We start from the raw sequence: 24,049 nt of genomic DNA on the forward strand, positions 1-24,049 counted from the left end.
CCAAGGAAAAAACAAAAAATAAAGGTCCCCCATCATGTCATGCATCCCCTTTCATTCTGACCGTGGTCCCCTCTTACAGGTCCATAGCCGGAAAGCCACAGAGTCCGGTCATCTGAATTCCATTGATAATTAAGATCAGTCGCTTCATGTTTTACTAATTTTTAAATATTTATTCATTCATTAAAATTTATTTAGCACTTGTAGGATGAATCCTAGCTGATCATCACGGATGTTGTTTATCATAGAGGTGTATTAAAAATGAAACAGTTCAACCACAAATAACCGAAACAAAAAATTGAAAAAAATCAATGAATTTACATAATACGAATATAAAAATAAAAAAATCAAAAGAAATACACATCAAATTTCTGTATAATTTTCTAGTTTTACCTGTTTAGTTTTAAAGAAGGAAAGATTAATACCAGACAGGTTAGGGATACTAGATCGAGGCCTGGTTCCTATACTTTGCTTACACCCTCCCTAAATCTCACCAATCTGCATAACAATTACAGCTTTATCTGTCAATTAAGTTTGAAGAATGAATGAGCAATACCCGATCAAATGGGATAGGGACTAGAATTGGGGCGAGGACCTATACCTATTCTGATGGGGGGGGGGGGGGTAAGGTTTTCATTTTTTAAGTCAGCCATTGGCATAATTTTTTTATTTTGTTTAATTAAATAAAAAAAAATCTCAAAGGGGGGTGTTTTGCTCAAAAAATTCAACCCCCAACCCTCCCTCCTGCGTACGCGCCTAATTGAAACTATTCTAGACGATTTAGGACCTATCAACTTTTTGTGTTCATCTATCTATTATAAAATTAATATAGTAGACGCGTGAGAATGGTTTTGACTGTAGCAATTTTAAAGCACCCTTTCATTTCGTCTAATCTCATTTGTTATAAGTTAGTCTCATTTAAAATTAATTCTCATGCGCCACTAAGTCATCATGGAGCCCCCCCCCCCCCCCTCGCCCCCGTCCCCTCCGGGCAACACTGTAATGCTGCCGTGAGTTATATTTGAACTTGATCCGTTCCTCAATTTACTTCAGTAGGCCTATATCAACTGCCAACTTACCTTTTCCTTTTCTTTCCTTTCAGTCTCGCTTGTAGCTAGCTTTCAGCTTACAGCGATAGTTTGTCCATTTTTCTTTCTCCCCCTTCTCTCTCTCTCTCTCTCTCTCTCTCTCTCTCTCTCTCTCTCTCTCTCTCTCTCTCTCTCTCTCTCTCTCTCTCTCCCTCTCTCCTGCCCCTCTCTCCATTTCTATATCCCACGTTATTATCACTCTTATCGCCCTATAGTCTCTTCTCCTCATCACCCTTTATGGTTATAGTTATTAATTTGTAATAAGCGCCTTTACGAACATTATCTTGTATTAATCTATCATTATATAACCAGGCTGTTTTTTTGTTGTCTATAATGATATTGGTTTGAGCATGAACCATGGTTTGAGGGACCTGACCTCTACAAGCTAAGCTTTTCTTAAGGTCTCCTCGTCTTCTTTTTTTTTCTCTCACTTAAATGCATTAATTAAACGAACTTGCTCCTTTTATATACTCTACATGTTACAAATTTGTTAAATTGTATTACACTTATGCTAGAAGAAAGAAAAATAAACTTGAACTTGAACTATCACTGTGATGATCTTTCCGATCAATCTTATAGGAGTGGGGCGGGGCCAAAACGACTTTGCTGCAAAAGTACTGTTCAATACAATGAACGTGTCTGAACGCAGAGAGGGAAATGGCGCCATCTAACACGCTAAATAAAGTTTTATAGTCAAAAGAAGGAAACACGAAAGATTATGTATTTTATTCATTTATTGCAGATGCGAAATAATCCAAGTTTTATACATACGACTTGTTGATTCCTCGAAATAGACGCTTATGTTTTTGTTTGTGCCACGTCTATTAATTCTGTGTTATATCTTAATGTGCTATGTATTTTTATTTTAACTGGAGTGTATAAACATTATGCTTTTTTGATGTAAATATGTTCATGTTTATTCAGGGCCCTGCATGGAAGACCACTACTAATTGGTGAATGGGCTACCCTGACAAAAGATTAGAAATAAATAAATTTCTATGTAACATTATAACAATACCGTATATAACATCAGTACAATTTTATTTTCTTTCTATATACGGTCAAACAGAACTTATTATGTTGTTCATTGAAATGGAAAGTTATTTTACAAAAAAGATTTATGCAATAATCTATTAATTTCGTATTCTAGATGTTATCAAGTTTTGGGAGAAAAAACCCCGTTATTTTATTTTTCTTCAAACATCGATGGTTGCGTGTGACATTATGACATACGCCCGAATTTGAGACTACACAATACACGTGGCCAAAGCTGCGCTTGGCTACAAGACTAGTCTCTCTACAGAAAGACAACGCGTCGTCACCGATTGACCTTAGACTAGATCTAGTATCAGTTTTGAATTGGCTTGCTTGGTCGATCAGCCTTGTATTGCCCTTGGAGCTGCAAAATGTTATGTTAGAGTGGGCACGAATTGTTGATCCACATCGTTCCAAGATTTGAAATTTGTTGATGAAACCTGGCGAACCAGGCCGGTCACCAGCGGCAGATGCCGAAGCAACGTAAACAAGCGGGTTCGGGCATGAGCATGGCTGCCCGAACTCGGATAGCAGATTCAGGGGGAGGGGCCCGCAGCCGGGAAACTAAGACTAAACCTAAGTCTGGAAACGGGGCGCAGTCTCGCAATAATGAGACGCAATCATCTTCTAAGAATTTCTTGGTGTTTCTTTTAACCGCTCTGGTCGTTAGTATACCACTCATGCTCTTGTGGTATCAGCACGTCCTCAGATCTGCAGTGAAGACTCCTCTTAGTGCTCCTCTCACCATCGCAAACGATGCCAGTTCCGCCGCCAACAGTCCCGGGCGATTTTGGGGCACCTACCGCCCCGGCGTCTACTTTGGCTTAAAAACACGCTCTCCGAAATCACCTGTTGCGGGACTAATGTGGTTCCAACAACCTACCTCGCCTAGTCAAAATCCAGATCTCAAATTCAGGCATACATGTGAACAAGGGGATGGGTTGGACAAGTATGGCTGGCTTGAACATGATGGAGTCAATTTTGGAATTCAAGATATTTTTGATGGTCCACTCCAAATCAAAACTGCTTTTGCCAAAAGTGGAGGTGGTGCCCATGGAGGAGACTGGTCAGCTTCTATTTCTGCCCGATACAAAGATGGAGTAGACGCTGTAAGTAGTTGGTTAAACCTAGCTGCCTCTTAGATCTACCTAGTAGACCCTAGTACAAGTCAATGATCTCGTTTGTGCTGAGTTTATTATTGAAATGAGTAATGTCTGTAATTGTAAGATTATATCTGCACAAGTAGGCCTAAAGTTAGATACAACTGTCAATATTACGTCCTACTGCACCTATTCAAAACAAGACGAAAGTTAAGATTAAAAAATTACACTTCATGATAAGGAGCTAAACTAGACAAAGTCTAAAGACAGATTGAACAAGAATTTTCAGTTCGTAGCTTTTTAAAATATTAACTCATTAATTGATGATCATGTTTGTATTAACATTTTCATTGCCTGGATATACATGTATATGTTGTGATGTTGCAATGAGCATACTGTTTAGCTTTGTACTAATTCTGTGTCCTTAGAATCAGATGGACATTCAAACATTACTATGTAAACACAGAAAAGAATTACTAGTACTGAAATCAGGGTTCCCATGGTCATTGAAAATGACCAAAAATCTCTACAAGTCAGGGAAAGTAACAGAAATTGTGAGGGGAGGCAGAGGCCATCACAAACATTAAATAATATATATCACTGCATGGTATTCTAGGCCGCTTTGATGGCGCAACCCATCTGGTCATGGAAAAGGTAAAAAATGAGTCATAGAAAATCGTGGATAGTCTTGGAATATTGTACTCGAATGTCTGGGGGAACCCTGTGAAATATTTAATAATGATATTAATTTTATTTAAACATATTTGTGGCTTACACCCAGTAAATAAGATGGATCGATCGATCTGTAATTGAAAATTGATCTGTTATTGTTTTTTTCAATTAGAAATTGATCAATCAATCTTATTTACTGGGTGTAAGTCACAAATATTTTTTTAATAATTGAAATTTCTCCCAGGAAGCTTTACATTTATTAAAGATGTTCTTTTTGTATCATTGATCCTGCAGGCAAAGGAGAAGAGTACGTTGAGTCTCCTGTTCTACTTTGCTCTGGATGGTCAGGGATCCATTGAACCAATCTTGAATGGAAACCAATTGCAGGGCATCAAGGGTACCACTGAAGAACTTGGGAAGTTTGTCCTTCGATTCCCGCAATCAACCAAGGTCAAGATGAACAACTACCTGGTGTCCTACACACCGGGGCTCCACGCCATCAAGGACCTCGTTACGCGTCGGTTCAAGTATCACAAGAAGAAGACCCAGCTTCTTGGCCTGGTTGGGAATGATCAGCAAACGATTAAAGCGTCACCTGACAAGACAGCTAACATCATCGTGTATCAGGTGACCGTGGCACCTCCATATATCATGGATGTTGTGTTCGAGTCTGGAAGCAAAACGAACAGGGGGAAGGAGCTTGCCGGTTCAGAGCTGACAAGTCTCGTGCAGAGTTACAGCGACGATTTCAACAAGCTGTTTGAAGAGAAGTTTAGTTTGACTGGGAAAGGGTACGGACCTACTGAAGTTGCCTTTGCCAAAGCAACGATGAGTAACATGATAGGAGGTATCGGATATTTCTATGGGAGTTCAATTGTGAAATCAAAGCATAATACAGAACCTGTGGCTTACTGGGAAGCTCCTCTCTACACTGCAGTGCCTTCCAGGTCTTTCTTTCCTCGAGGTTTTCTCTGGGATGAAGGGTTTCACAATCTCTTGATTAGCAAGTGGAATCCATACATCAGCATTGACATCATAGGCCACTGGCTTGATTTGATGAATGCAGATGGTTGGATACCTAGAGAGCAGATTCTGGACTCCGAGGCCAGGAGTAAAGTGCCTGCCGAGTTTGTAGTGCAGCATGATACAAATGCTAATCCTCCTACATTTTTTCTTCCCCTCCAGTCATTATTAAGAGATGGATCATCCGTCATCCCCAAAAAAGAGTTTGTCTCATTCCTGAAGCATATCTACCCCAGGCTAGATAAATGGTACCAATGGTTCAACACAACCCAGTATGGTCCTGTCCCAACATCCTATCGTTGGAGGGGTCGTGAAAGCAAGACGAATCGTGAGTTAAATCCCAAGACACTGACCTCCGGATTTGACGATTACCCTCGAGCCTCGCACCCTTCAAATGAAGAACGGCACATTGACCTGCGTTGCTGGATGGCATTGGCTTCAAGCGTGATGGTTGAGATTGGCAAGACCATTGGTTTACCCTATGCTCAGTACGAGCACACCTTGCAGCTCCTTACTAACAATGCCCTCCTAGATAAGCTCCATTGGTCCCCGAAGGCTAAGATGTTCAGTGACTTCGGGAACCATACGACCCGAGTTGTCTTAGAGCGCCCCCATCCACCACCCCGTCAACCAGGTCAACCACCAGCTCAGCAGATGGAGATGGTCCGTGTTGTCAAATCCAAAGTCGGACCCACCAACAAGTACGTTAACTCGTTTGGGTACGTCAGCCTCTTCCCATTCCTTCTTCAGATTCTGGACCCCAACTCTGACAGACTCGGGAAGACTCTCACCGACATGAAAAACCCAGATATGCTGTGGACCAATTATGGTCTTCGGTCCTTATCAAAGAGCGATCCCTTGTACATGAAACACAACACAGAACACGATGCACCATACTGGCGCGGAGCCGTGTGGATCAACGTCAATTACCTAGCTGTGCGTGCCTTGCATCATTATGCCAATGTACCTGGTCCGTATGCCGCTACAGCTAAAGAGATGTACAGTGAACTCAGGGCAAACATCATCAATAATATCATAAAGCAATATAATAGGTCAGGATATGTGTGGGAGAATTACAATGATATATCTGGGAAAGGGCAAGGGTGTCACCCATTCACTGGTTGGTCAGCTCTTGTTGTTTTAATGATGTCCGAATCATACTAGACAATTGGTAATAATATTGTTGGAATATTTGCTTTCTAAATTTCTGAAATGATCATTTCCAGATCTTTATTTGTGTCTTGATTTTATTCATTTCTAAATCAAAATCATGTTATTGAATTTGAATTCATCATATGATGTGATCTTTTTAATCATGATACTTGCCCAAACTGTTCTCTGCATGGTAATAAGAAATGACTGATGACTGATGAGAGCAAGAACGGCATTAACTATGTGAGTTAACGCTTTTCTTGCTCCAAACAGACAATACCGGTATGTGTGTTGTATTAGTGGGTTGTACTAGTACATCTTAGGTCCAGTTTGAAGATAGCATTATTTTCTCTTTTGTTTGGAATTTAATATATCGAAGTTTACTTTTTCATTGTATAAGATGAATTCTGGATACATGCACTAGTTACTTGTTACTAGTAGCACATCAAAGTAGACACAGCCATAGTATTAGACTGAAAGCTTCAGTCTCTGATATCGGCGGTTGTTTCGCTGAGATTACATCTGGCTCCTCTGACCGCCTCTATATGTGTATGGGGAATGTTGACAAATGTCAGTTTTATTAAAGAATGACCCATACCAGACGGTTGTTTCTGTCTAACACAGTCATAGAGCACTGGAAGTATTTGGTCTGTACTATTGATGTTTTTGTTTGTTTTGTGGAATTAATTACTGTGGAAGGAGCCTGGCCATTTAAATTTGATAAATTTAATTTTCAGACCCATAAGGAGCAAGATATGTATATTTTGGTCCAATTTTTAAGTTTAGATTTCATTGTGATAGTACTTGTTTAGAGCTGTGCAGTGTTGGTTAATTTCTGTGTCTAAATCAGTTTGTTGATAGCTGTATTAGAAGCACGTTACTACGTCCCTTCACATGTAGTTTGCATATGAAGTATGTTATCCCTCGACCCTCATGCTGCATACATGTAGATGTAGTGTACACTACACTATTGCAATTCTACTCGCTTTTCTTTTCCTTTGCATTAAGTAAGTGTTGAAAAAAAGCGGTGTCATGGAATAGTGAAGTGGTCTGTTCACTTGGTTTTTAATCATGATGTCGAGGATTTGAATCCCAGCCTAGCACCAACGTCCTTTGGCAAAACATTTCTTTGCATTTGGCACTCTCCATGTGTAAATGGGTACCTGATATACTTGAACCTTATTAAGAGTGTATTAAGAGTGAATTAGCCAATTTTAGGCATTCTTGAAATTCCAGTATGTGATGTAATTTAATATGATTCATTTTGTATTCTGCAATATTGTGGTATTGTCTGTGAAACTCCACTCTCCATAAATTTACATTTCAGCTGACTCTAGGCCAGATTTAATCCATCATTTCTGCCTTGCCATTCTCATTGCATTGTCACAGCTAATTACAGCAGTATTTGATTCATCATTTCTTAAGAGAAGTACATTAAGACAAACAAAATGTCCTACTTCAAGCTTAGACTGTGTAGCTGGGGTATTAAGATGCTACTTTCAGTTTCACAATGACATTCAAGCCAAAAGTAAGATCTTTACATCTCCTTGAACATGTTCTTACAACGCCCAAACATAAGCCATTTACATAAGCCATTTACATATTAAAGCTTAAATTTAAACATGAGATCCAAAGCCCACTGCACACTACACTATAAATGCACAAGTTACAATTCTGCTCCTTAATATTTTTATCATTATTTAGAAGCTACATCGGGAAACCTTATTTGTTAATAGTTCTGTCATTTCTTTGAAAATTGGATCACATGAAGATTATATAGTGTGCGGTGGGCTTAAGACATGTAGTAGATTATGTTACTTTTCATTTCCTGGTTTTAGGTATAACATTCTCTTCTAAATGTCAATATTCTACTAATTCAGTTAAACCTGACCTGGGGTTCTAAGATCATGTTTGACCAAAAAAAAAAGAACTAAGAGCTCGGATAACTTCCTTTGATAAACCCAATTTTGGACAAAAGCTTGAAACCAGAGTCAGGTTTTAATGTTCACGTTACGAGTATGTGCCTTAGTGTTTAAAGTGTGTATAGAAATCATATTTGTTTCAAGCCAAGAAGGGCATTGACCTTACACTGAATGTTAAAGAGAAATTCTAACTTGATGGCAAACTATTCTAAAAGAAGCATACTGGTGAAAATCTGAATGAAATTGGATTTGTTTGAATTGATGAATTTTTGAAAGTTGCGATCACTGTAGGTATGGGCTCTTCCAATAGGCTGAATGATCCTAAATTGGTATCGTCTTTGTGATGTTGTGGTGATCAACTTTTCCATCTGTTGCAACAAAAAAAGTCACTAAAATGTCCATTTTTCAAAAATGTATGACTCTGGATGGTATTTTCTTATTAGAGGACTTGTAATAATGTACTCTCCATAATTTATTTTGAGTAGTGGCCGAAGTGTGGAGGTACTACATAGAAAAACATGAATTAGTGATATTTTTGTACACAACAGGTAGAGTTATCCATAACTATATCACAATGAACTGACAAAATTGCCCAAATTGTAGTGATCTCATATTTCAAGCATTTATAACTCATACTGTAGGTCTGATTTATATCAAATTTTCACCATTTGGTTTTTCTGATTTTTCTGCTTCTATTGTAGTGAACTCATTACAAGGGCTATATGAGTTCATGCCCAATTAGCTCTCACTGGACAAACTGTAAGTTTTGTTTTGTTTTGTTTGCTTGTTTGTTTATTTGTTTATTTTTAGGTGTTTTGTTTTCGTTTCAATTATGATGTGGATTGTACTGTACATGTTAATCATTTTGGTAATTGTATTTGAATATATATTGTATTTGAATATTCTGTTCGTTTTAGCTCTATTGTGCAGTGAAGGTGCTTCTAAGAAGCTATATTCTTGTAAAAGATCACAATAATGTCACAATTAAAGATTTTTTGAAACACAAATGATTGTCTCTGTAGTTCTCAATTGGGCAATGTGGCTGTCATATCCTAGTAAAGCCACGTTCAGATAGGAGGTGATGAATAGTGTTTTTAAAATTTAAAAGGTAATTTGCGGTTGGTAGTCAAAGGGGTTCATTTTACATGAATCATTAAGTAAAAGTATGTTCAGATAGTGCGGGATAAACACTGCAAAAAATTTGCCACATTTTTAACGTTTGAAATGGATGGCAACTGCTCACAACAAAGGGCATGCATGTTCTCAATGAACTATGTGTTAAAGGATACTGAGATGTGAACAGTATTACACTTTGCGTCATTAAAAAAAGTCATATCTGAAAGAGCCTAAAATGTAGTCTTGAACTTTTATAATATCTATCTTATTTCCCCAGAAAACAGACATACTCTAACTCCTAATTAATGTGGTGGTTTACATAAAATATGAAACAAGTTGTCCAATAAGTGACTCATCGTTGTCTCACTTCTTGATAAATGACAATATACTTAATAGTATAGTACACTCATGAAACAAAAACATAAAAGATAAGACCATTGTTTAGAGTCACAATTACTTCTTTATTTACACTACATAGAATTGCAGAAGTATCAGTAATATTTTTCTTTTCAGCAGAGATGCATTTTCTACAAGGGGATCTATGCTAAACATGCCATCTATGTATATCAAGTGGAAATAACTATGTTTAAACGGCCACATTCATGTATCTCCACGATCCTAAAATAAGGTAGATAGAGGATATCTTACTAAAAACAGGGAGGTAAAACCAGGAAGGCGAGACTATCCTAAACAACACCCATCAACATATGCTCGATAGGTAATTGATTGTAATACATTTGGAAAACAGGGGGATTCTTTTCATGGATGCTGTTAAGAGGTAAAGTGGAGAAGAGTTGGTAATATATTTCCTCTACCAAGTGGTGATAAGACGAAAACTGAGCATGTTTTTTTCAAATATATTTTTACGACACGCTCCCTTAAAAGGTATACGCTTTTCTTAACAATTGCACAAATTGATAGATAAATGATGGTCACTGGACAGAATGCATCTTCACATTTATGTGGTTACTGACCGATTTCCTTTGCATGATACAATATCCAACTAAACAATCAATTACCGGTAATTTGTTGAGATACATTAACTAAATTGTTCATACCCCTTGTAAATTAAATGTTTTTTGTTTTTGTTTTCATAACTCAAGAATGATGGATTGGTTGAATTAGGGTATTTATTGAATACTTTCAGATGCCAGGTTTAATATGTAACGTAATCAAGAAACATATATCAAGACAAATTAAAAAACTTGGTAAGGGTATGAATAATTCATTTGTTAACTGTAAGCGTTTGATTCCTAGCATGAAACACACAAACAAAAATGCAAAACTCATGAAATAAGACAGTGATATTATTTATAATCACAAATCCAATAATCATACCTTGATTCCCCAAAACAGAAGAAAAACAAAACATTAAAAAAAGAACTGACCTTAAAAAGAGATTTTGGTTACTCCTGTACATCTTTGAAATTATCTGAGCCCTGTTCATTTTTCAAATGAATATAATTTAGAAATAAAAATAATTCATCATTTGATACATAAAAAATATCAAAGCAAAAAAACAGTAATAAGTTTAAAGAATATTTACAATAAGTAATAAATTAAAAGTAAATAATGTTGAATATAACATGCGGACTAGCCATAAATATTGACTACATTCAGATTTTCAAATAAAAAACACCTGTTCTAGATTTGAATTATGCAACAAAGGCTATATGTGTGAAAAAAAAACATTTCAAGATATTACTTCCTCTTAAATATACCCCATACATGCCAGAACAAAGATGTGTCAGAGCATAAGGATCTTCATCAATCACTGATGTGCCAATACAAATAATATTGTCACTTGCTGATGTGCTATTATTTGTAGCTATGTGCTATTTTTTTTTCTCAATCTAATACTAATTAATGTTGGGATATGGCTGGAAGCCAAACGCACATACAAACATATAAATTTAGAAAAAGCAAAGAAGGAAACATGTATTGCATCATACTGCAAATAGACACATTATGTTTCGAACTAGAGTGTATTATGGTAATCATTAGGAGAGAGTTGACAAATCCTATTCTTTATGCTAAATTGAGAAGCTTGTTCTACCAATCCATCTACTTTTGTTGCCATAAATCATGGCTCATAAATTATGCCTGAATTCATGTTGGTCGTCCCACTATAATTTCAATATGAGCTCTGCAATATTGAAAGCGAAACTACATGTACATGTATCCAGCATAGGGTCTTCAACTAAATAGAGAAACACAACAAAGACTTTTGTTTCCAGCTCGAATGTATGCTTGTAATATTTTGTAAGAGGCTTGTGTTTAAAAAAGAATGAAGTCGTATGATGGTGCAAAAGTTGAACTAATTGCATATTGTATCAATTTTTGCACAATTAGGAATGGCTCGTCATATTACATTCCATATCTTTTTTATCAAACAAAAAGTAGACATGCTGAAAGAGTTATATACCAGTCTGTAGGGGTTAATGCATTCAACCCTTCCGTCTTGCTAGCTTTACACATACAATTGTAACAAAATGAATGTGTAAGATTCAAATTACCATTTGAAATCTTTATTTTTAGGGTAAAATTGGGGGTTAAATCTATTCCTTGAATAACTTTCACTGTAGACATGCCTAAACAAAAATGTATATATTCATGAGTATATATCGTGCAATTGCAAACCATAGTCACTTTAGGTATCAATAGATTATTGTTGACAGCTGGTCACACAGGCAGTCCCACATAGTCGCACGTACAGTAGGCCAATCAAATTGTGTCGCTGCAGCTCAAATGATGTTATGTTTCAAAGAGAGAATAAAACTGCTATTTGATATTTCATACTGCGAATAAACAATAACGCTCTTGTGCAGAAATTGTAGTCCACATTAGTAAAGGGATTATGATGAACATGTGGAGTAATTTAGCAATGAAACCACATCGGTGACAAATCTAATCTTCCATGAAAAAAAAAGAAGATTGTATCGATGCAGAATAATGTGATTACATCATGACGGACAAAGATATATTCATATCTTGCAATGCGATGGTATATCTACGGGACACCATTAATAATTGGTGAGATGGAGATTTAATTTCATACAGACGAGAACACTGCACAACGCACACGTTACAGCACTACATACAAGGGTAGCAGGTATACAACTACTGGGGTACTTACTGTACATACAGAGGAAAATATGCTCCTGGCTTTTTTGTAAAAGGTCATCAAAATTTAAGAACAGGGCAAGAAGTTTATAGCACATTTTTTTTTGTATTTTATTTTCTCATTAGAGAGCAGTTCAGCATAAAACTCTGAAGTAAAGCATGCTTCTTTACAAGCTTTTGGCTTGGCTTATCAGTGCAGCAGATCTGCTTTTTTGTTCACCATCTTCCTATTCATAATTTACATCTCTGATATAAAGTATGGAATGTTTTGCATGCTTGATTTCTATACTAAAATTGTATCACTACAGAATGGTTTATTTTACATTTCTGACCGCCAAACCGGTTATGGCACCACTAAAGAATCTCCTTCAGTGTTTTGTAAAGCATATCAACTGAACAAATAAATCATCAAAGACAGCTTGAACTTTGTAAAATTATTTGCCCTAAGGATATATCGATACCTTTCATACATACATATTTCTAAACCAAATCTTGTGATATGATTTAGTATCTGACCTACATAATGAACTGCTTAACAGCCATTTTGTTTTTTCCAACCAAAACCTAGCAATGCTAAAAGATAATCACAAAGTAACATAAAGTTTTGGATGGTTTTGGTCTGACCGTTTATGCCTGGAGCACATTTTCCCTCTGCAAGTCTAAGAGAAGTGGACAAAGAGATTCACATCGAATAGAAAGCTCTGTATAACTGTATACCGGTAGGCTAATTATCATAGGCATACAATGCGCAGGGCGTGACAAACTTCCGCTGCGGAAACTGGACTAGCTTGCAACTACTAACTACTAAGAGGCAAATCTACCAGAACCGATTTGTGAAATGACTTTCTATACAGCAATATTCAAAATTGTGTATTCCTTGGAATGCTGATCAAGAGAGAATGAACAAACACCTGATGTATTCCCCGTTAATCACTCACTGTTCATTTTTGCATTTCTTAAATTTGAGACAGGGACTTAACAAACTCTTTATGAACAAGTACGCCTCTTTTGTAAATGTCTTCCTGATAGTAGCGAGTAGCTTCAGTAATGAAGTTGTCTCTTTTTCAAAATATCTAGTGCAGAATGCTACGGTCTGACTGCAGACACATTGTCTACACAAATAATGGATCTTACAGCCTTTATCTACGATAGCCATAGTTTGTCACACCCTGCATTCATATACAATGGTTTTCATAATCAATATTTAAGAACTGTACAGCTGATTAATTAAGTATCTTATTTTTTACTGTTTAAAGTTACTCGGTAATAATATTACACAATTGGAGCTCTCCGCTAGAATGTTTTCCGATGGATGGCTCGCACTCCTTCATCGTCGTACTCTTTCTTGGAGACCCACATCTTCTTGAACGTATCCAGGGAAGCTAAGATGGAGCCTCTGTAATATACATGAGAAGTGGATGCAACAGGAGAAAAATTAAATGTGATGAATTTAAAAAGAGCTGGCCTTATTGTGGAGATACTTGGTTGATTTCTGATTTTATCTCTACTTGCTTCTAACTAATACATGACGTTTAAAAAGACAATGACAATTAAAAGTTCTCCATAGAAAGTGGGAATGAAATTCTCAGGGATTCATTAAAATAAAAGAGACCATTCAGTTTAATAATACATTCAACAATGATGTGTAATTGTCCATGACCTAGCATTGTTTATCCATCCATGAATGAACCTGCATTCAATCAGCAGATGTATTAGATTTATTGTATTATTACCAACGCTCCTTCTCTCCCCTTTCTTCTTCTTCTCTGCAAATCAAATCAAATCAAATAATAACAGAAAGTGCTTATATAGCGCATAATAATTCATAATGCTCTATGGGCTTTACATTCTTTTATCAACTATTAAATGGATTTTTATAAACAAAGATATAAACTCTACTTTCCTCTCAATAATCATGTGAACAAAATGTTAAAACAAAAAACAGAATCGAAACTAAACTAGAGAGGAAGTATTTTATTATAGAATACATATTTTTTCAATTTTTATGTTAAAATCAGAGGGCTAATTAATAGTTGACCACGTCCCCATCTTAAAAAGAGTTGTGATTTTTTTAAATCAATCGCAAGCCCTCCAATCAATGGGAAGTTTGCATTCTCCTATCTCTTATTGCTGCAATTGCATATATAAAGTTGGGATTGATATCAATCCTTTATAGGACGGGGCCCAGAAATAACAAGTATATATACTCACCCTATCCATGTTGAGTATAACCTCTCCTGGGGAGCTGAAATCTGTTAAAATTAAAACCAGAAACACATTTTTAAAATGTTAACAAAATAACTAACACTAAAACAATATATGCGTACTGATTATCTAACCATGTGAGATAATTCATAACAGATATAAATCGTACATTTTCAATTGTCATCTTATAACTGCTCATTGTCAAAATACGTTTCATTAAATCTGTGTTAAGTAAATGGTTAAATGGCGTTCTAGCTCCAAACAGATGATCCCTCGTTGCAAGTAGATTTTTCTTCTTCTCCTATTCCTAAGCTGAAATATTTATTTTGTACTGATGAGGATTCCAAACAAACATAACACTCAAATTGATAGCAAACTGATATGTACACTGTTTAGCATTGGCACATCTCCAAGGGAAACATCAAACACTCACCCTAATTTTGACATCCTTGGGGGCAAGGTTTTTGACCTCGCTGAGTAGCCGATCACCGAACCCTTTGAAGAGCGTTGATCCACCAGACAGGACAATGTTTGAGAAGAGCGTTCTCCTGAGATCCATGTCGGACTTGTCGATGGCAAAGGTCAAGACCTCGTGTAGACCTTCACATTCTTCACCTATCAGGTCGGGTCGGAAGAGAAGCTCGGGCGCTCGGAACTTGGCTTGGCCCACCTGGGAAAGAGACCAAAATTTAATGTCGTCTTCTTAGTAAAGTGTTACTCAGTTTCTACTGTGATGCCAGCAATTTTAGTAACATAAAAACTTTTAAAAATGAGAAGGACTTTAATTTTCACTGTAAGAAACAAGAATGGCGAAAAATTTGTGTTGTGTAAATTTTGACTCAGTCATTTTGTGAAACTTTTGCAAATCTGCACAACTATTGAAATTTGAACATTTCATAGCGCACTAGTCTAGTTTTATAGTAAATCATTCATAACTTTCATATTTATTTATTAATTTTTCCTTTTTTTCTTTAAGAGAGTGTATATACTTCACAATCTAAATAAGTTTAAAATCTACAACTTGGTGAATTAGGCAATAATGAACTTTCCTGACCCTATAAATGCTCAGTATTGAAATACCATGAACAACATAAGTGGAGCTGATGCCTGACCCCCCCCCCCCCCATCCAACAAATGATGGGACATAATAGAGTTTTTTTTTCTTCTTCCAATGTAAAGTCAAATCCGAATGGTCATAACATTTATATGCTTCTCCTTTTTTCTCTCTCTCCATCTTAGCAAAACAAAAATTTAGATTTGTGGGGACCAATTAGCAATGGCATTATTGGCAACTGTCCTATTCATGCAGATAATTGAAATTGAAATGCAGATTCAAACTAACATTTATTTTCTTCCATTCAATGAGATAACAAATTTGCATCTGTTTAAACAAAACAATTTATACATAGGAACATAAATATAATTTAAGAACTTGTATTAAAAGGACGAAGGCGCGAATGTGATGCTCACTTTGAGCTTTGAACCTTCTGTAAAATAATTGATACTGAAAACCATGTTCTGACCTCTAAGTGGCTGCCGTCTGGTAGGGTATATGTAGTCTTCTCTGCTTCTGACGTCTCATCCTTCTGAGGATTTATTGACAGGTAGCAAGATTGCTACAAGAGAAAATGAAAGAGAGACAAAGTTGTCAATGTTTATTGTTGGTAATGCCCCTAGATCTTTGTCTACAATCATCTTATTTTAGTTTAAACTTCGTTAACTAAAGCCTGTCGCAAACTTTACATTCTTTCTGCAATATGCTTTTCAAAGAAATGGAAATTATATTAGATGTAGGAATCTAAACAAACATCATCTGCCTGATTTAGGCAGAAATAAAAAGAATGCTAACAACCAGAGTTTTAGGGTGTTTAAGCTTTCTATTCAGAATCGGCTTTGAATAATAGACAATCGCACTATTGGTACGACATCACTATGATTCTGAGCCGATATAGCTTTCCCTCTTATAAGGAAGCATGAAATTATTTGAAATTTATATTCTCTTAATCATATAACTATACGGATCAAAACATCACAGCTCTAATGCCCCCACATTCTTTGCTCTCAGATTACTTGTACAGACTTAGGCAGCCTTCCCGAATGTAAACTTTACAAATCTTAGTTGATGAAGAGCTAGAGTTAGTTAGTAGTTTCAGAAAACCATATATATTTCTTAGAAACAAATAAAGAGGTACAACAACTTAGATCATTGATCTTGATCTAACAAGTTTGTGTTTCCTTTCTACTTTTGCCTTCAATTTCTAATTCTACGCAGCTCATGTCAAGTGAATAGCTTTTGAGAATTTGTGTATAAATCCATAACATGTACAGAATCAGAGTACTTTCTTATCATCATTTTGATGAAAATCAATGCTTCAATTCATACCTCTTTGATGAACTTGACTATTTCTAGCTCAGCTGATGTATGGAAGTCAAAGCCCTCTTTCCTGAGTAGTAGTCGTAGATAGCGTGTCACATCCCTACCAGCTAGGTCTACTCTCATGATGGAGTGCGGAAGCGTGAAACCTTCGTAGATCGGGACGGCGTGCGTCACACCGTCTCCTGAATCTAAGACTACTCCTGTTGTTCTACCTGTAGCATATCTGGAAATAATTATTTAAAAATTTGTATTATTAAAATAAGAAATAAACATTAGAAGTATACTGCTTCGTCATATCCGACAAGCTAAGTTTACTCTCATAATTAAGTGTGGAAACGTGAAACCCTAATAAATGGGAAAGGCGTGCTTTACTTTGAACCTAATACTACGCCAATGGTTCTACCTGTTGCATATCTGTAAACAAAATTAAACCTTGATTAACAGACAGCTAGATATTCAAAATAAATAAATACAATAAAGTCTATGAAGGCCAGTAGGGATAGAGAATGAATAATCAAAATGTAATTTGCTGCAAACTTGCTGGTACTATCTTTACTTCAAATACCGCCAACATACAATTCACATATTGGAACCATCAACAGAGCAACCTTGTTCAGTGTTGATACCATAAAATTCAAATTTAGACAGTTGTAAACATTGATGTAATGTACAAGGATGATTTTGATACTTACAAACTAAGAATGGCTTGCATTGAGATGTAGAGAGCTGGTACATTGAATGTTTCAAAGAAGACTTCCGCTGCTTTCTCTCGATTCTTTCTGGGATTTAGAGGCGCCTCCGTCAATAATACTGGATGCTATATTACAGGAGACAACAAAGAAATATTACATACTATAAAATAAAAAATAAGTAGAAAATGAAGGGAAAAAACATGGAGCAGGGCAGGGGAAGAGGATCCATGAGAGAGAAACAAAAACAACATAAAATCAAGAGTGATCTCTTTTTCACCTCTCTAGCACTTCAATATTATCATGTGAGATGGAGATAGGCAAAGAAAAAATAAAGAGGAAGGAGAGCTAGACATTTTTACAATGTACACCAAAGTGGCCTTTTATTTATCAGTAATTTATTAGCATCAGATAGACTTGCAATTAAGAGTAAACAGTTCCAAGTGTTGCTGCACTGTTGCTTAGGTGTGAATAGTCAGGTTTACCTTTCTGTTGGAAATGAAATAAATATGAATATGAATATGAATATGAATATGAATATGAATATATGAATGAGATGAGGATAGAAGGAGACAGAAAGTGAAAATGAGATAAAGCCTCTTACCTCTTCTGAGAATGTTTGTAGTTGATCTTTTGAATAAATGTAGGACCATATCCTCTCCATATCATTCCAATCTTTTACTATACCATGCTGGGGAAAAAGTGTAAAGAAAAAAAAACATATACCGGTAAGGATAACACATCAATTGTTGAACTTTTTCTCCAAGTATAACTTTGCTTCTAAACAAATCTTTTTATTGAAATCTAAATGACAGATTTATTGGAAAATATTGGAAAATAATTAAACATAAATTTTTAATCTGGGAAAATTTGTTTCATTTATTATGCAAATGAATATGATGTGCATATATACATGCCTAGTGTTTTGAACAAGGTTTTGTATTTCAATACAATAATGTTGTTGTGACAAGCCAAATATGTGTGAAGATTCATTGCATAATCTCTGATTCCTAATTACTCTTTGAAAATTTCACTGAAAATGTAATGAGCACTGAATATCATCTTTCATGTATTTCATTCAATTGTATAAAGATAATCATCATCTTTTGAGGTGTTGGGAAAATCTGACTCATGGGTTATTTTACATCGAGCTGGTTGAAACAAAGTCTGCAAGCATAAAGTAAACATTTATTCATCAATGTTCAAATATCTTGGCTACCTACCTCCATGGGGTATTTGATACTAAGAAGCCCTCGGTGTTCCTCGGCCTTTGGACCTATGAATATGTCTCCCTCTAGGGCACCAGCCATGACACGTACATGCTTTGGTCGACCAACACTATCAAAACAAATGTCATCAAATCATCAGCTTTAGTACTTGTAGATATACAATAGGATATAATGATTATTAACTTGTAAACGTCTATGCACTACAAAGTACACAAAATAACTGACTTGTTTAAACAGGGTATAATTGTCACCTGAAGATTATACCATTAGTAACATTTGAAATGGGTGATCAGACAATTGTTCCATAACTTTAATTACAATAGCATCTAATGTTTATTAACTTGTCAATGTCTATGCACTACAAAGTACACATAATATCTGACAAATTAAACGGAGTACAATTGTCACCCAATGATGATGATACCATAAGGAATATTTAAAATGGGTGATCAGACATTTTCTCCATGACTTATTTGAACTCTTCAAAGATGTTGGTCCATATTCTAATGGGTTTTAAGTTTTCTCTAATGTTGTGTTAAACAAAGACAGTCAGATTAATCATCAAGGTATAAGTGTTCCCACTGTTTTAAATCACAACTATAGTCCTTGCTTTTGGTTTTACTATGGCTTTGCTTCCCCATGGGTTACATGTAGGTTTAGGTTTGGGTTATGGCTAGGTATAGCCCTTGTCCATAAGGCCTTTAAAAATAATATGTTGTATTGCACTTTGCGACCGACCCCAAAAATTTTAAATCTACGGTCGGTTTTTAATTTTTAATTTTTTTAAACTGTTTTTTTAGAGAAAAAAAATAATAAAGCAAAACTGAGAAATATCAGACCAAAGAGGGAGAAGAAAAGAGAAGAAAAAAAAAGAAAGAAAAGATTTCAGACCGACTGAACCGTGTTTTGGCACCTAAAGGGCAATACAACATCTTTGTTTTTTAGGCCTAACTGAAGTAGGAAATTGGTTAGTGTTTTTGATAGAATGCTGAGAGATTATTACTGGAGCAAGTGTCATTTTTGCGAGTAATTATGAAAAAGAGAAGAATTTCTTCTAAAAAGGCAGACATTTCAAGGGGAGATATTAAACTACCGGTATACAAGTTGAAGGATAATCATAAATACTTACAAGTTTGGAAAGTGATACTTTGGAATTTGGTCACCAGCAAATCCTGCCTTGATAACACCAGAGCCCTGCAATTAAAAGAAAATGATGAGAATAAGTCACTTTTTCCTGCTTGAAAAGAGTCACTAATATCCTACAAAATTATGATATTAACTTTTCCCACACTTATTCAGTTTTTGGTAAATGCGCGTTTCAAATTCGTTTGTCAGGGGTGTGTCAAAAAGGTCCTCTCCGAAAAAGTGTCATTTTTTATCAGTGCTCCTTCAAGAAGAGCCACATTTTGATCTGTTGATGTCCGATCTGCTAACATACCCCTTTCATAAGTTTAGGGCAGATTGGCAAAGTCTCAATTGGAGAAGGTGAAAATGAACATGCCCCCTCACTCAGCTATCATGGTGAGACTTAGAGACTCTGGTGGTAAGTGCTTTATAAGTAACATTTTTATTATTATTATTATAGTCTTTGCCATGAACTACACCTGCTTCCTTCAAGATGAAGTACAATCATACCACTGGTCTCTGCCACAAGTCACTATCCATCTCTGCTATTCATACATAAACATATCTGACAAAGTATCAAAGCCAACACACACTGAGGCAATAAATTTTATTTCATCAGATCTCTAGCACGATGCAGATGCGTTTACTCTGATCGTGCATGATAGTAAGTTTTAGTATGTTCTTTGTTTTTCGTTCTGTTCTTTTGTTCTCGTTTTCCTGTATGTGTGTTTTTAGGGGTAGGCTTTTATATAAGGAATCCCTCCTTTCTGCCTATCCCAAATGCTCTTATAAATTGCAATTGTATTTGTTATCACTTTCTTGTTTTTTTTATAACTCCATTCTGTATTTGTATGTTTTAAATGTTTTTATGAAGAGTGTTAAATAAACTTTGAATTGAATTGAAGTTTCAAATTCCTGAAACTGTGCAGTGATCATCTCAAACAGGCATATCCAGGAATTAACCCCATATTGCAATTTAGTGACTGTGCAGCTTCCCAGTACAGATGCAGCACAAGCTTTGCAGACATCTCCTTCAGCCAGAAAGATCTTGGCCTCGATTTGCAACAACACTGCTTTGAGAGTTCACATGGAAAGTCACCAGTAGATGGACAAGGTGCAGTCATTAAGAGGGAGGGGTCACCACTGCTGTGACCCACCGCGAAGCACAGACCTCTATGAAGAACAGAGCCATTTTGATAATGCCTCTGAATAGAGCTTTCCAGCCGTTTTTAATTCTTGATTTGTATTATATTTGTAAATTGAATTCTTGTATGTATTTAAATTTTTCTATGGAAAATAAAACCAACCCACCAACTAACAGATAAGGTCAGCTGAGGAGTTTTATGAGTTCTGTCAGGAAAAGCTTACCGATGTTGGTCAGGGAGTGTATCTATCGCGCCAGAGGGAATACCAAGATGCCAAGAGAACATTCAAGTTTGTCAAAACTGATGAAATCAGACGTGATCGCCAAAAAAGAAGTGTCAAAACGATAGTCGGCACAATGTCGATCCATTGCGTGAAGTCAACACACAAGGAGTATAATATCCAAAAGCGCCACTTAAGCAGCTTTTGCAGCTTTTGCATGTACAAACAAGAACAGAGAACAATGGCGTGCTCAACCAGCTGGCTCAGTGCGGGCCAGCTGGACGGGGAGTGTCATGGCAGCGTATCGTATGCATCCAAAATTTGGGGATATCAATCCCGTTGTCTCTGTTGAAATTATCGGAATCAGATCAGATACCACCCTATTTCAACAACTAACCTGCCCCAAGGATCCTATTCCTCAACACAGACGAGACGGCATTGTGTACAACATCCCTTGTAAAGGATGTGATAGATTAATGTTTTCAATCAGGACATGTTATATGCTTGAAGACAAGTAGAAAAAAAATTGACACTTGTAGCCCTGAAATTTTAAAGACTTTACCAGTAACTTGTATACAACACACAAACAAAAAATTCAGAAGAATCAAAGGAACTTTTTTTTCCACCCCAAGTGAGACAAAGTGTGTACCCTGATTGTAAAACAACCCATATTTCACATGGGATACATCATACAGGCGCCTATTGCATAACACACTTTTTATGCTCAGATTATGCTGTAAGGGACAGTGAATGAAATCATTTATGAGGTCAATTAAGAGAAAAGAAGAAATAATTTATATCATTGAATTCAGTACAGTAAGTGTATCTTCTTATACAACTCTGCATCAAACAATGGGTCCATAATGTCTAACATCTGACAGCTTCAAGCACCCTCTCCCACTTTCCTGGCTCTATTTTGATGATGACACTGTTTAGAATTCCTAACAAATTTTTACAACTTCCATTTAGATATTTCAATACTCTATGGTCTTTATTATTACTATTTCTTGTCCTTGTTTTTTTTTGTGTGTGCTATTCATTTTTTTCTTCCCTTTTCTTGCTATGAATGGAGCTTTGACCCCACTTTGCATAATGACATAATGAAGTGGTGAAAAACATGGCGGAGATGTCCGCAGCCCTCCTAGATGAGCAGTGCTCCCTTAAGTGTTTGGAAAGTGTTTTATATGTTTTCTTCAGCAGGTGGGTGAAAGCGTGATGGAAAATAATTTATTTTCATTTGAAAGCGTGAATTAGAAAATAATACTGTTTACATTTGCATCACCAACAATTGATCACTCTTTTTTTTTTTTTACAAGTTGCAATAAGTCCTATAAATACACATCATTAGTCTTGGTATCAATTGGACATGTATTTTTAGATTCACTTTGTGTTGTCTGTGAATGTAAGATGGTAAAAGAGAAGGAAACACGTAACCAAGATTGGGAAAATCTACAATGACAGAACCAAACATGAAATGGAAAATTTGTCACTATAGAATCTACTATCTAGTACACACGTACACTTGAAAAAATAAAAAGACCATCTATAATTAAAGTACAATTACCAATTTTGAACTGGACATGTACTGGTAACTAATTATATTATCAGATCACTCAAAGACATTGTAAGACTAAAAGGAGAATTTAGTTACATGTACAAAATTGGCAATTGTATTCATAGCTCATCTTTTCATTTTTCACCTCGCAGAGATTGGCGATTCTCCGGATTATGCCTAAAGTAAAAAAAAAAAGAGCCTGGAAAGAGAAGAGTTACGCACTTGTAATACCTCAAAACGCCTAAAATTCAACCAACCCTAATTCCTTATAAAGTATGGCGGCCATGAAGGTATCGTGAGTGCGTAACTATTCTCTTTCCAGGCTATTTTTCAACTCCGGGCAGAATCCGGAGAATAAAAAAATAAAGATTGTCCGCATTTTCGTGAACGTTCTTTGGTGATCTGCCGGTGTAGGGTTCCTGATCTGCGCGCTTGCAATGCAAAAATCGCATTCCTCGTTGTAAATAAAATACCCCCAGCTCATGGTCTACTTTTTACTGGTTCTCCATCTTCCCGAAGATTTATCGTTTATAACGTGAAAGCCTTGTACAACTACAAAGTGTGAAAGGAATCCGTTTTTCGCATCGCCAACGAGCCGATCAGAAATAATATTCGTCCACGAAAATGCAGACGATCCTTATTTGTTAAGATACATCTGTCCGCGTTTACGAAGACGATTCTCATTTATATGGACGATCACGATCCTTATTCTCAGACCAGCGCCCCTACTCTGCTGTTCAGATACCGTGCCTAAATTTCCCAAACACACCACAAATACAGTCAAAACTCAAAAGCCCCCACTCGGAGTCAGACACAGCTCTTCACAGACACAGCTCTTCACACAGTAACACAAGTGACAGTGCAGTCACACTGCAGTGTCGGCTCAGCTAATTTAGCGAGCGAAGCCGCAAATAGACCCTAGACCTATATTGCAATATTAGCATTTTGCCCTCTTAATGGACCATTTTAGTAGCTTACTCTTATAATTTTTATCTCCATGAATAAAAACTTACATTATCAATGACGACTGGTTGGTTCGCAATCACATCATAAGACATATTTAGGGATATTTCTTTACACGCCCAACTCAGGAAAACGATCAATTAACCATCACAGATGGTGTATACGTCAATTCTTATTCAAAGTTATCGGCTATTTTTTATTTCGTATAACATTGTATTCTGCCTGAAGAGAGACTGAAAGTAGCCATTAAATATTTATATCTTTTTAGCTGAAGTTGCTAATATGTACTCGTTGTTTCAATGGATAAATTCTA

The 24,049-nt window shown here is 36.2% G+C and overlaps 2 protein-coding genes across 2 annotated transcripts; one reads left to right on the plus strand and one right to left on the minus strand.

Moving 5' to 3' along the window:
- The first annotated feature begins 2,629 nt into the window (after positions 1-2,629).
- Positions 2,630-6,521, plus strand: mogs (mannosyl-oligosaccharide glucosidase). Its single transcript, NM_001163807.1, is given in 2 exon segments — positions 2,630-3,229; positions 4,187-6,521. Coding segments are annotated over 2 exon segments (2,493 nt in total). The 3' UTR covers positions 6,080-6,521.
- A 3,878-nt stretch (positions 6,522-10,399) lies between these two features.
- On the minus strand, positions 10,400-23,918 carry LOC105445260 (alpha-centractin). The gene is made up of 10 exons (XM_030985964.1): positions 23,787-23,918; positions 19,858-19,922; positions 18,723-18,837; positions 18,104-18,190; positions 17,503-17,627; positions 16,817-17,033; positions 15,957-16,049; positions 14,867-15,103; positions 14,440-14,480; positions 10,400-13,624 (listed from the first exon to the last, which is right to left on the minus strand). Exons 1-10 carry the CDS (start codon positions 23,829-23,831, stop codon positions 13,522-13,524), a joined length of 1,128 nt encoding a protein of 375 aa, XP_030841824.1. The 5' UTR covers positions 23,832-23,918; the 3' UTR covers positions 10,400-13,521.
- Between the last annotated feature and the right edge of the window lie 131 nt (positions 23,919-24,049).

This window comes from Strongylocentrotus purpuratus, unplaced genomic scaffold (assembly GCF_000002235.5).
Source record: "Strongylocentrotus purpuratus isolate Spur 01 unplaced genomic scaffold, Spur_5.0 spur5_scaffold_15, whole genome shotgun sequence".
Lineage (NCBI taxonomy): Eukaryota > Metazoa > Echinodermata > Echinoidea > Camarodonta > Strongylocentrotidae > Strongylocentrotus > Strongylocentrotus purpuratus.

Coding starts and splice junctions, on each gene's coding strand:
- LOC105445260 (XM_030985964.1), bottom strand. CDS start 23,831: ATGTCTTATGATGTGATTGCGAACCAACCAGTCGTCATTGATAAT. Junction 18,838..19,857: donor AAGTATCACTTTCCAAACTT/GTAAGTATTTAT, acceptor TTGTTTTGATAG/TGTTGGTCGACCAAAGCATG. Junction 15,104..15,956: donor CAGACGGCAGCCACTTAGAG/GTCAGAACATGG, acceptor TCTCTTTCCCAG/GTGGGCCAAGCCAAGTTCCG.